This window comes from Natrix helvetica, assembly GCF_964273705.1.
Source record: "Natrix helvetica genome assembly, chromosome: 1".
Taxonomy (NCBI): Eukaryota; Metazoa; Chordata; class Lepidosauria; order Squamata; family Natricidae; genus Natrix; species Natrix helvetica.
The window spans coordinates 375,253,565-375,272,550 of NC_138548.1; the positions used below are offsets into that span (position 1 = coordinate 375,253,565).

Consider the following 18,986-nt stretch of genomic DNA (forward strand, 5'->3'; position numbering starts at 1 on the left):
CTCCAGTGATGAAGAACCCACTACTTCTGAAGGCAAAGATGTTCCATTAGTTGATTATTCTCACTGTCAGAAAATTATTCATTTCTAGGTTGAATCTCTCCTCAATCAGTTTCTATCCCTTGCTCCTTGTCTGGCCTTTGGGTGTTTTGGAAAATAGGTTGTCCCCTCCTCTCTTTGACAGCTCCTCAAGTACTGCTACTGCTACCATGCTCCCCCCAGGCCTTTTCTTCTTTAGACTAGTCATGCCCAGTTCCTGCAACCGTTCTTTGTGTGTTTTAGCCCCCAGTCCCCTAATCATCTTCGTTGTTCTTCTTTGCACTTTTTTTTCAAAGTCTCAACATCTTTTTTGTTAGGTGGTGACCAAAACTGGATGCAGTGTTCCAGGTGTGGCCTTACTAAGGCTTCAATCCAGTTTTTGATATCCAAGGTACTTTTCCAGTATACCAATAGTGGAAAGAATAACCAATATGGCTACAAAAGAGTAAGGTTCCACAATTTTGGAACTATGTCTCTCTTTATACAACCAAGGATTATATTAGCTTTTTTGGCTGCCGCCTCACTCTGCTGGCTCATACTTAAGAGATTTTCCACTAGGACTCCAAGATCCCTCTCACAGTTAACTGCTATTAAGCCAGGTTTCACATAATCAGTATTTGTACTTTTGGTTTTTCTTGCCTGTGTAAGACCTTACTTTTCTCTACATCAGATGACGTTTATTAATATATTAGCATTTATGCCCTCCTTGATAAACAGAGCAGTATCTACTTATCTTTCCCTGCCCTTTTTACAATGTTCCCTGCAGGATTGACACTGTCCACTAATTATTTTTGCTCTACTTGGCAATGTTTGCTCCAGGACAAGCAAGTCCACCATCTGAGCTTTGGTGTGCTTTTCTGGTCTCAACCATTGACTGCAAAAGTCTTTGGGGACCTTCAGCCTCCTGGTATTGGATGCTCCTGAAGTGGCAGGGCCCAACTTCTGAAGGGGTGATGGTTTCCTCCTCCAGCATTTTCTACCCAGCAATGACATAGAAACACACATATGGCATGTAGTTTTTCAGATATTGATGTTATGAGCCCTTCTGTCCCCCCACCTTTTTTTTTTTGCTTCTGACTATCATACAAACTGGCAAAGAGATCACTCACTTGTTGCTGCTCTGTTGTCACTTCGACGCTTCTCTGTAAGAACAAACACCAAAGAATTAAAACTAAAAATAATCCACCAGAGACCATTCAATCTCTTCCTTTATGCCAGAAAAAAACCCCAAGAGACCTTGCCATAGTTGATTTGTCATGACCTACCTGAGAAACTGTCTTAAGATAGTTAAACTATAAGACCTGTGATGGCTCAGTGGTTAGAATGTAGTACTGCATGCTAACTTACCTTCCATTCCAGCAGTTCGATCCTGACTGGCTCAAGGTCGACTCAGCCTTCCAGCCTTCCAAGGTCAGTAAAATGAGGACCCAGATTGTTGGAGGCAATATGCTGACTTTGTAAACCGCTTAGAGAGGGCTGTAAAGCACTGCGAAGTGGTATATAAGTCTAAGTGCTATTGCTATTTGCTACTAAGCAGAAATAGGAAGCTTTTCAAAATACAAAATTACCCCCTTTGCTGCATGGGAAACCCACTGCCTCTGGAAAGGATTGAGTACAATTGGTAGAAACAGTTGGGTAAAAAGATCTATTTTGTTGAAATATTTTTCTGCTGCTTTTTGACCCAAAATTATTGAAGGGTAGAATTGCAATGCCTCTTCCTAGTTACAGAAGAGAACCTGGAGCTTCGACTAAGTGCTAGGACCCCAACTAAGAGTTCAGAAGCTACTGAGAGCAAAGGAAATGTGGAAGAAAGATACACAGATGTGCCCTAAGGGGAAACTTGGAAGGAAAATAGCTTTCCTATCTTACTACCCACCAGAAGCAAATATAATTTACAGGATACTTACTGTAGCAAAAAAATCCAATGATTATAGACAGTAGGATAAGGATGCCAAGGACTGGCACAACAGAGTAAAGGATGAGTAATGGCTGGAAACTTTCCTCAGTTTGAGGTACATCTGTTGGAACTTAATTGAAGGGAAAAAAAACAAAGTAATTAAAAGGAAACCAAAGTAGTATTAGTATTTGTAGAGTGGATTAAAGCAGGCCTCTTGGCTTGAATTGGCTGGACAAACAGTATGGGAGACAGGCAGCTCCTCAAGGGCCCTATACCATGTAAGGCTTTATAGGTCGTAACAAGCATCGTGAATATCACGCCGACGCCCCAAGCAGGACAAGAAACAATGGATGGAAACTAATCAAGGAGAGAAGCAACCTGGAATTAAGGAGAAACTTTCTAACAGTGAGGACAATTAACCAGTGGAACCATTTGACTTCGAAAGTTGTGGATGCTTCATCACTGGAGGTCTTTAACAAGAGACTGGGCAGTTACTTGGCTGAAATAGTATAGAATCTCCTACTTCTGTGTGATCTTCAAGTACAGCCCTGTGCAGAGCACTTTGCAATAGTTGAGTTGTGACAATTTATATTAATGATTTTCAGCAATTAGAGATAAATTCCTCTTTTTGGTATATGCACAAATGGCAAAATAATGAACTCAATTATGTTTTGATTTTTCAGCATGGACTAGAAACCTTTGTTGCCTTAAAGAAAACTGAAATGTTATAATTGTTAATTGAGGTTGTTTCTGAAATCAAACTGAGATTATGTCAGAAAAGAAAAAAAAAATAACTATAACGTTGAAATTACTGAAATTGAATAGTGGTATTAAGCTATAAGGTTGAAATGCTTATGAGTTATGGAGAAATGAGTTGGTATATCAGATGACAGGAGGATCAATCTTTTTTTAAGGTTATTTTTCACATTTAAACGTTGTTTCCTTAGGCTTAAAGTTGAAATTATCTATCCAAAGTTTTTATTGGAGTGGTCAAAGAATGAATCAGAAAGGATGGACTGTAGATTCTCGCTGTTTGGCTTGTAAGAAATTTGAAGATACATTAGACTTTTCTTGTCCAGATTTCAGTTATTTCTAGAATACATTAAAATGTCAGTCTTTAAAATGTCAATGTTATTTTGAATTGTATTCCAAAATTGTGGAACCTTACTCTTTTGCAGTAATATTGGTTATTCTTCCCACTATTGGCATAATGGAAGAGTACCTTAGGTATCGAAAACTGGACTGAAGAAATATGCAATTTCTCCAGTTGGAATAGACTATTTTTTTCTATTAATAACAAAAAATGAAACAATGCATTTATGGCAGGAAAGTGGCAAAAAACCACCTTTTGGATGTGCTGAATTCACATAATAACCACATGTTCACTTAACAACCATGCGGTTCACTTAACTTGCTTTATATCCAACATAAAGATGGTCATAAAACCAAGTCAGGTCATGTGGGGACTTTTCTAATGACTACCCTATCTTATAACTAAGTCTCCATGCCCAATTGTAATACTGAATCAATGACTACCTATAATGTGAACATGCTTGGAAAAAAATGCACAGAAGACAGTAAAACCCTATCGAATACCCCATTAGTGGCAGTAAATTGGGAAGAGAACAGAGATCCAAGTACATCTCATCACAATTAGCATATATAAGTGTGATGGGATTTTTCAGCCATCTTTAAATAACTCCACGCAAATTGTACAGGCTCTTCACTGCAAGTCCACCAATTTAAAAAATGGGAGTATTTCAATAGAATAAAACCAACGCAGGGAACTGCCAGGCCGAAATTCATCACCCACAATTCACTCCCTCACTGCAATTTGTCACCTCCTATAGTGAATATGTCTGACAAGCCGTCATGTTCAATATAGCAACGGTAGCGGTACTCCTCCAAGGGGTCAATTTCAATGCTGGTCCAGGTGCAGTAGGTCCCGTCCCAATTACGGGTGGTGTCCCCACGATAAACTCCTTGATCCCATATATCTCCATCCTGTGTCCAGGTGGCATCTATCTCTTTAGGATAAAAGTTGCAGATAGAGCAGTTCAAGAGGGTATCATTAACATTCAGTACGTGAGTAGTTACTTCAGCTGTGGGGCCTACAGAAACAGAAGCATCAAAAGACAAGAGTCATTCCTATGGTTGGCAACGCAGGACAAAGTACATATCTGCTCCTACAGTATATTTGATATTCTTTCTCCCACGTAGACCAAATACTTGAGATGTAAAAAATTCCAAAGAACAAATATTCCCAAAAGATATCCTTTAGAGAAATATGATTTTACATAGACTGCTGGCAAATAAACGGCATGGCAATATTCAATGGGTGTCCAATGCCCAGAATTAGTGATCTCTTGGATAGCCTAAGTCAGGGGTCCATAACCTCTGGGCTGTGGCCCACTCCTGGGCTCTGAGCCGTTTGGAACCGGGCCACAGAAGTGTTCAGTGAGCATGCATACCCACGTCCCTATTTGCATGAGCACTGGGTGAGCATGTGCACTCCATTTGCGGGAGTAGCAGGTGTGCGTGCCTGCCGTTCATGCAAATGGAGCTGCATGTGTGCCAGTGGTGGTATTCAAAAATTTCCGCTACCAGTTCTCCAGAACCCGTCAGAACTGGCTGAATACCCCTTCTGATGCATGCCTGCTGCTCATGCAAATGGAGCTGAATATGTGCCCACTACTTATCAAATGGAGCTGCATGCATGCCCATTGCTCACGCAAACGGAGCTGCATGTGTGTCCGCCATCCATGCGAATGGAGTTGTGCACACGTTTGCTGGCTGCTTGCATGGAACCATCCCCTCTCCCTGCACCCTGCTGGTCCGCAAAGCCGGAAAGTTGGGGAACTCTGATCTTGGTGGACTCAAATATTTATCTTCCTTGGATTTAACCACAGGATATTGGCAAATCCCACTGGAACACTATTCAAAAGAAGAAAATAGCACTTGCCCCTCCACAAGGCCTCTTTCAATTCATGCTTTGGTCACCTCTTTTAATATGCCAGAATTTTTGATTCTGAGCAGTAGCAAAGAAACTATTAAGAGTCTTTAAAAGAAATCTGAAAACTCTAGAGTCCTTTGACTATAATCCATGTACAGGTAGTCCTTGATTTGCAACGATTCACTTAGTGACTGTTCAAAATTATGATAGCACTGAAAAAAAGGGGCTTACGACCAGTTCTCAAATTTATGACTTTGCAGCATCCTCAAAAGTTGGGCACTTGACAACCCAAATGTATTTGTGATGGTTGTAATCCTGGGGTCATGTGAAAGCCATTTCTGGCCTTCCCAGCTGGCATCCAACAAGGCCAGTGGGGGAAGCCAGATTCACTTAACAACCATGTGATTCAGTTAACAACTGAAGTGATTTGCTTCATAACCATGGCAGAAAAGGTCGTAAAACTGGACGTCACTCACTTAACCATCTTGCTTAACAACAGAAATTCTGGTTTCAGGTGTCATAAGTCAAGGACTACCTGCAATCACAAAGATCATGGAGAAGGGACGATGGAGCAGGATCTTTGTAGTGCCTGAGAAATTGTTCCCCATCCCTACCGGCACATGAATAGGAAGAGCTATTGAGGCAAAAAGAGGGAAAAGAACAGGGTGGATCCCATTTGGGATGGCAGGGACTTCTAATACAGGAGAACATTCATATGCAGGCAGTCCTCCACTTACGACCACAACTGAGCCCAAAATTTCTGTTATTAAGTGAGATATTTCTTAGGTGAGTTCCCCCCCCCCCATTTTACAACCTTTCATACCACAGTTGTTAAAGTGAATCACTGCAGTTGATAAGTGAGTAACCCGGTTGTTAAATGAATCTGGCTTCCCCACTGACTTTGCTTATTTGCAAAAGGAGATCATATGACCCCAGGACATTGCAACCGTCATAAATATGAACCAGTTGCCGAGTGTCTGAATTTTGATCATGTGATCCTGGGGATGCTGCAACAATCCTAAGTGTGAAAAATGGACATAAGTCACTTTTCTCAGTGCCATTGTAACTTTGGACGGTCATTAAATGAACTGTTGTAAGTCGAGGACTGCATGTATATCCTGTAGCTGTACTATACCTTTCCAGCTGGAACCCAGACCTTTTCTCTATTGTGATTTCTCACCTGTTACCTGCAAGTCAAAATCCAGGGGCTCGCTGGAGCTGACATGTTCGACATGGCATCTGTAGAGCTTCCTCTCCTCGGGATTGATCTGAATACTCAGCCTGGCATTAAAAGTCCCATCTGAATTGGGGGCAATGTGCAGAGAACTGTTGGTTTGGTTGAAGATTTCCCCATCCTTCCTCCAACTGGCACTGATCTCCTTGGGATAGAAGCCATAGACCTGGCAGGTGAGGGCTTGAAGGTTGTTGATGGCCTCCTGATGAGTCACTTTCACTTTTGGAACCTCTGCAAAGTAATGGTCTGTGTGAAAGGAGAGCCCTTCTCTGACTGATACAAGAATCCTAAACACAAATGATGGAAATGTCTACAGAGATTCTCAGGTCTTTTTTCAGGCGGCATCTGGACTTAACTTGTTTTTCTTTGAAGACATTTCGCTTCTCATACCAGAAGCTTCTTCAGTTCTTACAGGATGGTGGGGAATGGAAGGATTTATACTCCTTGTAGACAGCTGGTCATTTGCATTCTTTTAGAGTCCTTGACACCACCTGGATCATCAGGTCACCTGAGTAGTGCAAATGGGGGGTGGAGCCTTCTTGGCCTCAATGACTCTCTAAAGCAGTATTTCTCAACCTTATCAACTATAAGATGTATGGACTTCAACTCCCAGAATTCCCCAGCCAGCTTATGCTGGCTGGGGAATTCTGGGATTTGAAGTCCACACATCTTAAAATGGCCAAGGTTGAGAAACACTGCTCTAAAGGAATGCAAATGATCAGCTGTCTACAAGGAGTATAAATCCTTCCATTTCCTATCATCCAGTCAGAGCTGAAGATGTTTCTCTGATGAGAAGCGAAATGTCTTCCAAACAAACAAGGAAGTCCAGTTGCCTCGTGGAAAAGCACCTTTGGAACAAAAGGTGGAAAATTTCTTACGGGACCATCTACAATGGAGATTTTTAAGACCGGACAGCCATTTGTCTGAAATGATGCAGGATTTCCTGCTTGAGCAGGAATTGGACTAGAACAGCATCCTCAATCTTTTGAGCACCAGGGACTGGTTCCAAAGAGAGAGCTTTTTTCTGCAGTCTGGAGGTGGTGTGGTTTTATGTCCTGCCTGCATTCCGGGGATGGGGCATCACTTGTTTACGTGGACCAATTTCTGACATGCCATGAACAGGTGCTGGTCCATAGACCAGGGTTTGCGGACCTGCAAGGTCCTTTCCGTTATTCCAGTGCAATATTCTGCAAAGGGGAGAGCTCCAAATAAAGATAATATTAAAACGGGAGTGAGTAATTTGGGGTTAGCTAGATGAAGTAGGATGAAGGTGCCAGTGGACAGAGTGTGGATGCAAAGCGTAGGGGATCACCTTACTCCAGCAGAGATACTGCCAGTCTACAGCCAGCCAGCAGCTAGCAAAACACCTTTCTTTTCCCTCCACCAAATACAGAGAGAAACACTTCCCAATGGCCTATCCCAGTGGTGGGCAACCTTTTTTTTCAACTGAGCCAAATCTCGCCAAAACCACGATTGAAATTTACTTTGAGAGCCACATTTTTAAAATACATAGGATGGTACACTGTTTTTAGTTTCAATAAGTTTTTATTGAGAATATTCTGCATGCAAGTATCCACATAGGTCGGGAGGATACAAATAACACAACTAATAAAACAAAAACTTTAGAACGATATTATTTATCGATAACGTTAAATTCCGTAAAATTTGCCTTACAATGTAGAAAAAATTACATCCTGACATTGACTGACAAAGTCACAACCACTAATGTGAACATTGGCCTTGCATTTCCTTGGATAGTTTGAGTAAGTCAGGTTTGTATGTTGTTGTTTTTAATTTCATCTCTCTCTCCCACTTTCTTTCTTTTTTTCTTTTTCTTTCTCTCTCTCTCTCTGGCTCTTTGTCTCTCTCTCCCTCCCTCCCCCATCTCTGTCACTCTGTGTGTGTGTGTGTGTCTGTCTCTCACTCACTCTGTGTGTGTGTGTGTCTGTCTCTGTCTCTCCCTCTGTCTCTCTCCCCTCCCTTCCTCTCTCTCTGTCACTCTGTGTATGTGGGTGTGTCTGTCTCTCACTCATTCACTTAATCACTCACTCAGTGTGTGTGTCTCTCTCTGTCTGTCTATCTTTCTCTCCCTCCCTCCCCCTCTCTGTCTCTCTCTGTCTCTGTGTGTGTGTGTGTCTGTCTGTCAATCTCTCTCTGATTCCCTCCCTCACTCCCTCTCTCTGTTCCTCTCTCTGTCTGTCTGTCTCACACACACACACACACACACACACACACTGTGGTCACCTTGTTGAGTGTTCCAATCACATTTGAAACACTCAACAACTGGCCTGCATTTATGGTATTTTGCAGCATTCTGCAGTCATAGGACCAAAATTGGTTGTCACTCGCCCGGGCTTTTGCAGAAGCTTCCCTCCGAAGCCCGAGAGGAGGGAGGGGAGTGAGCACCCGGCACACAGAAGAGCCACATTAAAGGGTGTAAAGAGCCACATGTGGCTCGCGAGCCGCAGGTTGCCCACCACTGGCCTATCCTATTCATGCTAGGATAGAATACAGCAGTGTGGACAATGTTAAGGGCCCCTAAGGTAACCCATGAAATACTACTGTTGCATGAAATTGCCAGTTTGCTTTCAGATCCAACTCAACTTAAAATTTTATATGGCATGGATCTTGGCGATCTCAGGAACTGGGCCACCCCACGCAATCTGGCAAAAGAGGTATGGAATTTCACCTGGCAGGGTCAAGGAGGAGAGCTTTTTCTATCATGGCTCCATAGGAGCAAGTGGCTCATGTGTTTAGAACGCTGGGTTGACAATCTGCAAGCCCATGTTCAAAACTCGAGTGCTGCTGTGTGATGGGGTGAACGCCTCTCATTCACTCCAGCTCCTGTTCACCCTAGCAGTTCAAAAGCATGCAAACTCAAGAAGATAAACAGAGGACACCTTGATGGGTTCATTAACGGGGACATGAAAGGACCTCTTTAATGATTAAATTTTATTGCTGAATATTTTTAATGTTTCATGCTTTCATTGTTTTATATTGTGCTTTTAAAATGTTGTAAGTCGCCCAGAGTCCCTGGACAAGGAGATGGCTGGCAAATACATTTAATAAATAAATATGTTTGTCTTCCTGCTCAGCTTCCTCTGTATTCAGGAAAATTCAGCCCAGTGAAAATTTAGCCTGTAACTGCTTTGATCGTATTTCTGCAACTGGCGTGGTACAGTGGAGAGATACTAGATGGGAGGGTATTGCTTCATATCGGATTTGCATTTTAAAATATTCTTGATATATAAGAAATTATTTTTGCAAGTAGACATTTTCCAGGAGGTAGAAAAAATTAGATCCAAAACTTTTTGGCTTTCCTAGCTACACAATAAAAACAGAAGGGACATTTTTTTAATGAAAATCTGGGCTGTTTACAACCATCATAATGTCTTCTTTAACTCCAGAGCCTATCATTGAGAGCTTAAGGAGAAGATTAAAAACGGGAAGAATATGGAAGGGTTGCTCTCTACCTCCTGCCAAGCCTACCTGTCCTTTGTGGCTTCCTGTCCAGGTACCTGTTCAGCCACTGAATGCAGTTTCCGTCTAAGTAAAGTCTTTCACCATGAAATTCCTCTCCCTTCATCTCTTTTCCATCAATAGCATGCTGATGAATTTCTATTTCCTCTCCATCAGCTGTGAGTTTACAGCCCTTAATGCACTGCAAGATGTGATCTATAAAAAACACAGATGTGCACCCGCTTAGCAACACAAACACAAAATTCACGCACCTCTTCTCTGCCATTGTGATCTCTTAATATTTTACTAAATTCACAAGATGATCAGGATGCATTTATAAAAGAACTGAAGGAGAAATAACTGAAATAGCAGTTTTTTCCTAATTGTGGGAATAGAATATTACCTCCTTGAGATATGAAAGATCATATTTATCCTAGGTAACATTATCAGTGCTAGAAGGGAGTAGGGTTTCTTATTTTTATATACTAGTGGCTTGCCCTGTCAGTGTTGGTGGAACTGTTCTCGGAGGTTCCATGATTACTGTTAGCTTGTTTGTCTGCACTGGTATTTACTTGATTGCTGGTTTTGTTAATCTTGATATTAATCTCTGCTCATATGGGTGTTGATTGCTGGTGAGGTGTTTTGCTTCTTTTATTTCCTTTTGCGTTTTTTGATTGTCTCTTTCAACTAGAATGTAAATGTTTATTGCTACGTGCCTATTTCTGATCTATTTGTCTGAGTGCCAGGCCTCCAGGAATTCTCCGGCACTTTGGAACTTGGCTTGATCTAGGATGCTCACAGTATCCCAGTTGAATATCTTACATTATCTCTTTTCAAGTGTAAAATAAAGAAGAAACTATAATTGATAATATCTCTGTAGGGGGGGGAAACCCACTGATCTAGTCAACAGTGCCATCAAAAATGGTGCAGTTTGGAAGCCAGTAAGATATAGGTAGTCCTCAACTTACAAGCATAATTGGCCCCAAAATTTACGTTGCTAAATGAGAAATTTGTTAAGTGAGTTTTGCCCCATTTTACAACTTTTCTTGTCATATTTGTTAAGTGAATCACTGCAGTTGTTAAATTAGTAACATGGTTGTAAAGTGAATCTAGTTTCCCCCATTGATATTGCTTGTTAGAAGGTTGCAAAAGGAGATCACATGACTCTGGATTGGAACACTGAAACCATCATAGATGTCAGTTTTCCAATATCCAAATTTAAATCATGTCACCGTGAGGATGCTGCAGCAGTCATAAGTGTGAAAAATGATCAGTCACTTTTTTCAGTGCCATTGTAACTTCATATGGTCACTAAGTGAACTGTTGTAAGTTGAGGACTACCTCTATGGGATTTTTCTTTTAAAGGAAGACTATAAATTATACTATAATGGGGATTAAAAGAACCAGCTGTGTCTGTCTACACGTGTAAACCTGAAAGCAGCAATAAAATCTACATGGATATTCAGTCTGTATTTCTTTATTTCTGTTTGTTGTAATGTACACCACACTACACTGCATAAATCTAGTTGGTATACAGAGAGCTTTTGGGGACTTTCATGAGTCTCTGATGGGTAGTTTACATGAGGCTTTGATCCGGGAATGAGAGATTGGCAGTGTCCTAATAGAACTATACCCAAGCAGCCTCTCTCTGTATACTGAGTTCCTTGGTTTTCTGAGAAGCTTTGGGAGATGAAGCATCAAAAGAGATGCCCTGAGCCCCCTGTAATTAGTCTATCGAAACACTTGTTTTGTCGATAAGTCCATAATGGACTCTGCAGAGTGCTTCACAGTGCTTTATATTAACTTTGCTTATTGGAAGTTAGCTGTGCAGGTCAGTTAATGCCCAAATTATAATCATGTGACTGTGGTCTGTGTGATGGCCACAACTTTGAGAAGTGGTCATCAGCCTTGTTCAGCATCATTGTGACTTAATAAATGTTCATTAACAGAGGATATTAGTAGTCAAAGGTAATATTATATTCAGTTGAATAAGTTCAAATAAAGCAGTAGTGAGAATATTTGCAAGCTGCAAATGCAGATGCATATACCAATTTTATATAGTATATAAAGCAAAGAAGCACAGGTTGCTTCTTTTTCAATCTAAATATTTCAGTTGGATTATTAAGATTCCACTTGGCTAAACAGAAAATATTCTGTATGAAGAAAATACATGTAAGTAATAGAGATATGCACTTTATTTTAGGGTTTGTATAGAGTTCTTCCCTTTCCTTTCCCAAAAGCAGTGGTCGTCTTTCCTCCTAGAAAGTATGAAAGACACACATAGTTATCATAATCTATTTTAATCTTAACCTACTCCTATAGTGCAATCTAGCCTAAGACAGACTGAACAACCAGGAAGGATACATTATCCTTATCATGAGCCCATCAGAAGTTATCCAAAAGTGTGATGAATGCTATTTTAGTCCCATGTCCATACCTAAATCTTGACTGAAAGGGGTCCAAATAATATATTCAACTTGGCATCAGCCATTTTTGCCATCCAGACCCATTACCCACACAACAAATATCTCCACCAGGCGAAAGAAGCAGGCCTCATTTGTCAACAGAGAAGATGGGTTGTTCCTTTACTTTCCTGATGCTAAGGATCCACCCTGGATCAACCCCTGAACATCTGTCTTGAGCCTGTTTGGCTTTCCACTGAATCAGCAATGAATGAATATTTAGCTTCAAGATGCTCAGTTAGGTTTTTCATTGGGGGGTGGGTGTTAATATTGCTGTTTTGTCCTCTTACCCTGGCTCTGGTTGTGTTTCTGTGGAACCGAAAAGTCTTGCACCTTTTCTAGGAAATAATCTTCAGTGAAAAACATTCCCATTGATTCCCATTGCCAGTAATCCTCTTCCAGCGTTTGGCTAATCCACAGCGTTAAAGGGCTCATTCTTTTTGTGTTGCTGTCGTATCGTTGGATAGGCTGGCTGTCCAAGTAGGTCACCTCAACGAATTGGGGCTTCCCCTCAAGGAGCAGAGCATGGCGGAAGTGGAGCAGAGAATGTGAAGAGGAGGCAGTGCCTGCAAGAGAAGAATCAAGGGCAAGATTAGAGGGTTGACAGCCAGGAGACTTCAAATGACAAATGTAACTGTTTTTGCTCACTTATATATCCCTAGTGTCTTCTTCCTTTCCTCCAAGCTCTTAAAATTCTTCCCACCCAGGCAATTTATTCTGTATACAACTTGGTCAAGGAAAGTCCACTCTTGGACGAATATCACTCAGAGGAGCTTCAGTGCTTCCGCTCACAAGTGTGAGGGAGTGGAACTGGGGAAAAATAGCTGCAGCCAGGCAGAAGCCCTTCTATCCCCATATCCCTCATCCATTCAAAACTTAACTTTACCCAAAAATATCCAAGCCAGCTACCTGTGCTAATGGAAGCATACTCTGGCATTTTCAAGGATGTGCTGGTATCCAGAGGCATCCTCACCTCACTCAGGGGCTGTTAAGTGAATCACTGCAGTTGTTAAGTTAGTAACACAGTTGTTAAATGAATCTGGCTTCCCCATTGACTTGGCTGGACAGAAGGTCACAAAAGTGTCACATGATCTTAGGACACTGCAACCGTCCTAAAGAAATGTCAGTTTCTAAGTGCTCGGATTTTGATCACATGACCATGGGGATGCTGCAACAGTTGTGTGAAAAACGATCATAAATAAACTTTTTCAGTGCCGTTGTAACTTTGAATGGGCACTAAATGAATGGTTGTAAATCAAGGACTGCCTGAATAGGAAGAAAAGTGGAAGCAAATGGCATTTATTACAAGCAAGAGGATTTTCGTTCAACTGCCGGAACCACAAGTTATGGTAAACAGCATATCCTGGTGTGAGTCCTGACTAAAGTTTGAAGCTTTACCAGGAATTGGTAGCAACTAGAATAGAAATTGAGGCAGCACTTCAACCTAACCAGTGTAAGAACATTTGGAGAGAGGAGGCAAAAGTTGAATGGCTCTGTAGACTTTAAGACTTTTGCTTCAATTAAGTATTAAAGATACAGTCCTATGGCAACATCACCTGCAAGCCTTAAAAGGATAAAATGCAATAGTCTGTTGTTAAGGAAACTGTGTGTGGCAATAAAACATTATAGTGCTGTATATACATCTATAGAAGAGGTTCCACAAATCTACAGTGCCATTTAGAACCGATTCCAGCTCCCTCCCCCCGCCTGTCCGCACATCATCAAGATGAAGAGCGAGAGGAGGAATTCTGGGAGTTGAAGTCCACAAGTCTTAAAGCTGTCAAGTTTGAACACCCATTGGGTTTTTTTCCTAAAGGGTTAGGGGTGGCAAGGGTCTTGTAACTTGACAGCTTTAAGACTTGCGTGCTTCAAATGCCAGAGTTTCTGAGCCAACATTTTGGTTGATAAGCACGAGAGTTAAGTGAGTTTCACCGAATTTTACAAGTTGGCCATGCCCACCCAGTCACATGACTGCCAAGCCTCTCCCACTCGATCACATGGCCGGCAAGCCACTCCCTACAGAAGAGGTTCTAAAAACTTTTGAAACCCACCACTGGGCAAAAAACACACTACTGGTGGTTTGTCTGGTTCTATAGAGGCATGTGGTAGAGGAGGAAAAAATAAGGTCAGAGGAAAAGGAAATGCAGACAGCAGAATTCAGTCAAAAATTTCTTATGTAAAATAGAGTTTCTGGAATGTTAACTGTATGTAGCTGCATGAACCATCTATCCATAGAATAATGGCAGAGTATCAATCATAATGCCAAGATTGTGGTTGCTGATAATAATTAAATCTGTATACTGCCAGATCCCAACAATTTTAGACATGTATAGCAGGGGTGGGTTTCAAAATTTTTTACTACTGGTTTGGTGGGTGTGGCTATGTGGGGGGCATGTGACTGAGTGGGTGTAGCCAACTTGACATCACTCACGCCCACACCCAGTCACATCCCCCCCACTTAGCCACGCCTACCGGATTGGTGAAAATTTCTGTTTTGCCAGCTGGGAGGCTGGCAAAAAAGCCTCACTTTCCCCGCCACCAGCAAACGGTCTATGCCCTCCAGCAGGAAGGAAGGAAAGAAGCTGGTCTTGGAAGAGACCTACCCTCCACCTCCAGAGAGCCTGTGCAGGGAGAGAGGAGGCGGGCTGGTTTGAATGCGAACGGGCAGTTTGTGGCTGGTGTTCTTCATTTGTTGGGGTGCTCCCCTTCACCCTTTGCAGTGGGGGATGCTTTATCACGTGCCTCCTTCCTAACTCAGCTGCTATCGAGGCAAGCAAAGGAAGGAGAGGGGCCAGAGAAAGAAAGGAGGCATGTGATAAAGTAGCCTCCGCGGCCAAGGGTGAAGGGGGCTCCGCCCCGTGTTTCTATAATGCGCCTCTTTTCCTTCTCCGGCTGTTCTCCTTCCCTCACTTGCCCTCGATAGCAGCCCCTGCCACCAAGGGTGATTCCCCTTTGTTCTGTGCTTCTATCATGCACCTCCTTTCTTTCTCCAGCCGCTCTCCTTCCCTCGCTTGCCCTGGCGGCACCCCGGTGATAGCAGCCAAGCAAGAAAGGAGGTGCACAATAAAACAGCCTCCACCACCAAGGGCAAAGGGGAGTGCCCCAACGAGCAAAGAACAGTGGCCACAAACCACCTGCCCACATTCAAACCAGCCAATCTCCTCTCTTCCTGCACAGGCTCTCTGGAGGGGAAGGGAAGGTCTCTCCCAAGACCCGCTTCCCTTACTGCTTGACGCCGCCCATGATGGCCAGTCCCGGCCGCTTGCCCGCCGCTTTCCCAGCCGCCCGCCCAGCTGACGAGGCGGGGCCTGGGTTGCAGCTGGAGGGAAGGTACCCCGCCAGCAGAGGCTCTGTGTGGGCAGCGAGGGAAGGGCGCAGCGGTGGGAGAGGCTGGCTGTTCCCCAAGCCGGCTCTCAAAGGAAGGAGGCAAGGATACCAGCCCGGGGCTCGCTCCCTTACCGCTCACCACCGCCGCCAATGCCGGATGGAACATTTTAGGTCAGGCCGGTTCTGCTCGCTCACCTGCTGCTTTCCCAGCCACCCGGCCAGCTAACCAGGCAAATGGTGAGTGAGGATCCCCCTCAGCATTTTTTCCTGCCAGTGGAATAAGTGCTGAGAGCTCACACCCCACTGCCCCGCCCGCCACTTGGAGCTCCAGGGGGAAGGGGTGCTGCAATGTCGGTGGCTTCGGGAGATGCTGGCCAGTGGGGAGGGGGTGCTAGGCTAGTGCGAATGTTTACCTGTATGTAGGGAGGAGGAGATAGTTCTGTGGCTGCACGTGGCAAAGGAGAGGCAGGGCGAACGTCTGAGTGAGCCAGTTTGGGGGCGTTGCCAGCCAGCTGTCACTACCGGTTCAGCGACCTGCACCCTATTACTACTACCGGTTCTCCTGAACCGGTCCGAACTGGGAGCAACCCACCTCTGATATATAGGGATAATGCAGGCAACAGGGATCATTACAACTTTTATTATATACAGTAATGAAGCTTTGTTAATGATAACATCTTGTTTGCTTTGCTGAATAACAGAATTGGAAAGGACCTTGGAGATCTTCTAGTCCAGCCCCCTGCTCAAGCAGGAAACTCTGTTCCACTTCAGACAAATGGTTGTTCAGTCTCTTCTTAAAAGCCTCCAGTGTTGGAGTGCCTACAGCTTCTGGAGATCACTCATTGATTGAGGCAGGTTGTTCAATTGATTAATAGTTCTAACTATCAGGAAATTTTAATTGTAACTGTTTTGATTTTAATTGTAACTTCAGGAAATTTTTCCTTACTTCTAGGTTGGTTTTCTCCTTGATTAGCTTCATTATCAAATTTTACAGATTTCAAGGTCAGGAAACTCTAAAAGTGAAATATGTAGATTTTGAGAGTCCAATTCCCTGCTTAGTGCAGGAATCCAATTTGAGTATCCCAGACAGAGGACTGTCCAGAATTGGATACAGTATTTAAGATGTGGTCAGTGGATTCAAGTCCTATCACCTGCTGATCCACTATGTTTGCCTCTGTAGATGTTCCAACTTCTCTGAATCTTTGTTAAAATATGTTGCCAGAAATGGACACACAGTAGTACTTGAAGTAGGATTAAACTAATTCAGAACTGAGTAAAACAATTCCTTCCTCTAATTTGGAAACTATTTCTATTAATGCAGGTAGTCCTCAACTTACAACCAAATTGAGCCCAAAGAAGAAAATGTCCCTGTGATCACTTTTTCCATGACCTTCTGATGAGCAAAATCAACAGGGAAGCCAGATTGACTTAACAACCATGTTACTAATTTAACAACTACAGTGATTCTTTGAACAACTGTAGCACCAACAGTTATATAATGGAGCAAAATTCACAAAAATGTTGGGCTCAATTGTGGTTGTAAATTGAGGACTATCTGTAAAGGAAAAAAGCAGAGTGCCAAATATCTTCAATCTTCTACTTCTTGACAAAAAAAACCCCAACCCTACATACATATCTGGATAATCTACAGAGTTGTTGTATGGAGCAGGAAATTCTTGACCTTTGTTCCAATGTTCCCAGTAGAAAATGATTCACTGAAGAGAAATTGAAAATTATGTGTCCTAAACTATGCTTTTCCAGAGAAATGCTTGTTATTGCCTTCAGATCCAGCCCAAAAAAGGCAGCATGTGAGATAACTTTATTTATTTATATTCCCACTTTAGGCATCCTATCATTCCAGAGAATGTAAGGGGAAGACATGGAGATGATCAATGGAGGAGCATCAAAAGTGGAATCTAAATAAGGAATAGTTGATTGAAAGATGGACAGGTATAGAAATGTTTTTAAATGAAGAAATAAACTCTCTGGAAGTTCTACAATTGTAGAAAAGTGTGCTGTCCTCCCCCAAATCTTTTTATAGTCCTCAGAGCAGCTTCTCATTAAAAGACTGATAGCTTCCTTTCCAATACTGTGAGGTATGACATGAACAAAAACTTGTAAATACTAAATAGGAATACAAATTAAAGGGGGGGGGAGATAAAGGTTCCAGAATTTCCTAAATAGCTCAATTCCTCCAGCAAGTGTAATCCTGTCTCACTCACTGTGTAAACTTTATCATCTGTCTCGTTTCTATTAAATGTGCGATTGACACAGAAAAGTTGCCCACTCCTGTCTTATTTGCTTTGGTAGGAGAAGGAGAAAGAGGAAAAGTTTCCAAGAAAGTGCAATTCCCTGTTTACATAGTGAGACAGGATTACACTTTCTGGAGGAATTGAGTGATTAGGAAATTCTGGAACATTTATTAACCTTTTTTTCCTTTAATTTGTAGGCCTATTTAGGATATGGCTAGTCTACAGAAAAGACAGACTAGGGAGGACATGATAGCAGTATTCCAGTGTTTGAGAGGCTGCCACAAAGAAGATGGGGGGTCAATTTATTTCCCAAAGCACCAGAGGGCAGGACAAGCAATAATGGATGGAAACTAATCAATGAGAGAAGCGACCTGGAATTGAGGAGAAACTTTCTGACAGTGAGGACAATTAACCAGTGGAACAGCTTGCCTTAACACCTTGTAGCTTGCTTCATCACTGGAAGTTTTTAAGAAAAGATTGGACAGTCACTTGTCTGAAATGTTATAGGTCTCCTGCTTAAGCAGGGGGCTGCTTAAACACCTCCAAGGTCCCTTCCAGTTCTATCCTGATTCTGATTCTAATACCTCAAAAACAAGTCAGTGGGATTACACAATAAGAACCCTTACGGGGATGGGATGCTTACAGGAAAGGAGTTTTCCTTTTGCTTCTCACAGAGGCTCGTGGCTTTTGCCCAATCGGGATTACAGAGAAAAAGAGGGCCCTACCAAGGAAAGCTTCCAAAATCAGCTCAAGCGTTGTAGGGGGAGAGAGGGTCTCTGGCTCGCGTTGCAGGGGACCCTTACTTACCAGAAGCTTTTCCCAGCAGGAAAGTAGCTGCTCCCATCAGCCAGAGCCGCCACTGAAGCTGCCCCATCGTACTCCTCTGCAGGAAGCAGCTTTCTTTGCGCCCCTTTCGCTCCAAACTTTCCGACTGGGGAGCCGGGGGGATTCGCGGAAGCCAACTCCGCTGCAAATGTGACGTAGATTACGCGAGGAAGAAGGAATGGTTTGGCAAGTAGACAAAATGTTTCTCTGAGTCATCGAATGCTGGGCGTGTTTCTCCTGGACTGGAAAGTCTCTCCCCCCCCTCCCCGCCCTTCAATCGGCTACTTGTCTCGGAGAAAGCTGGGTTGAAACTACCTTTATCAAGAACAAATGGTGCATCGTTATAGAGACTAATTTAATTTTAAACTTAACGACGGCAGCAAGATTGTTGGTGGCGCAGTACTGGAAGAGGGAAGAATTGCCTACTATTCAAGAATGGACGCTACAAGTAATAAAGCTAGCAGAGATGGCCAAAATTACAGCATACTTGAAGGACCACTCAGATGAGAAATACAAGTTGGAATGGAAAAGATGGATTGAC

The 18,986-nt window shown here is 42.7% G+C and overlaps 1 protein-coding gene across 1 annotated transcript; it reads right to left on the bottom strand.

Annotated features, from left to right (window-relative positions):
• Positions 1-1,137: 1,137 nt before the first annotated feature.
• On the bottom strand, positions 1,138-18,571 carry LOC309382772 (major histocompatibility complex class I-related gene protein-like; the record flags this gene model as incomplete). Its single annotated transcript, XM_081934621.1, has 7 exons — positions 18,428-18,571; positions 12,332-12,607; positions 9,610-9,795; positions 6,067-6,351; positions 3,775-4,044; positions 1,944-2,063; positions 1,138-1,178 (listed from the first exon to the last, which is right to left on the bottom strand). Exons 1-7 carry the CDS (start codon positions 18,492-18,494, stop codon positions 1,138-1,140), a joined length of 1,245 nt encoding a protein of 414 aa, XP_081790747.1. The 5' UTR covers positions 18,495-18,571.
• Between the last annotated feature and the right edge of the window lie 415 nt (positions 18,572-18,986).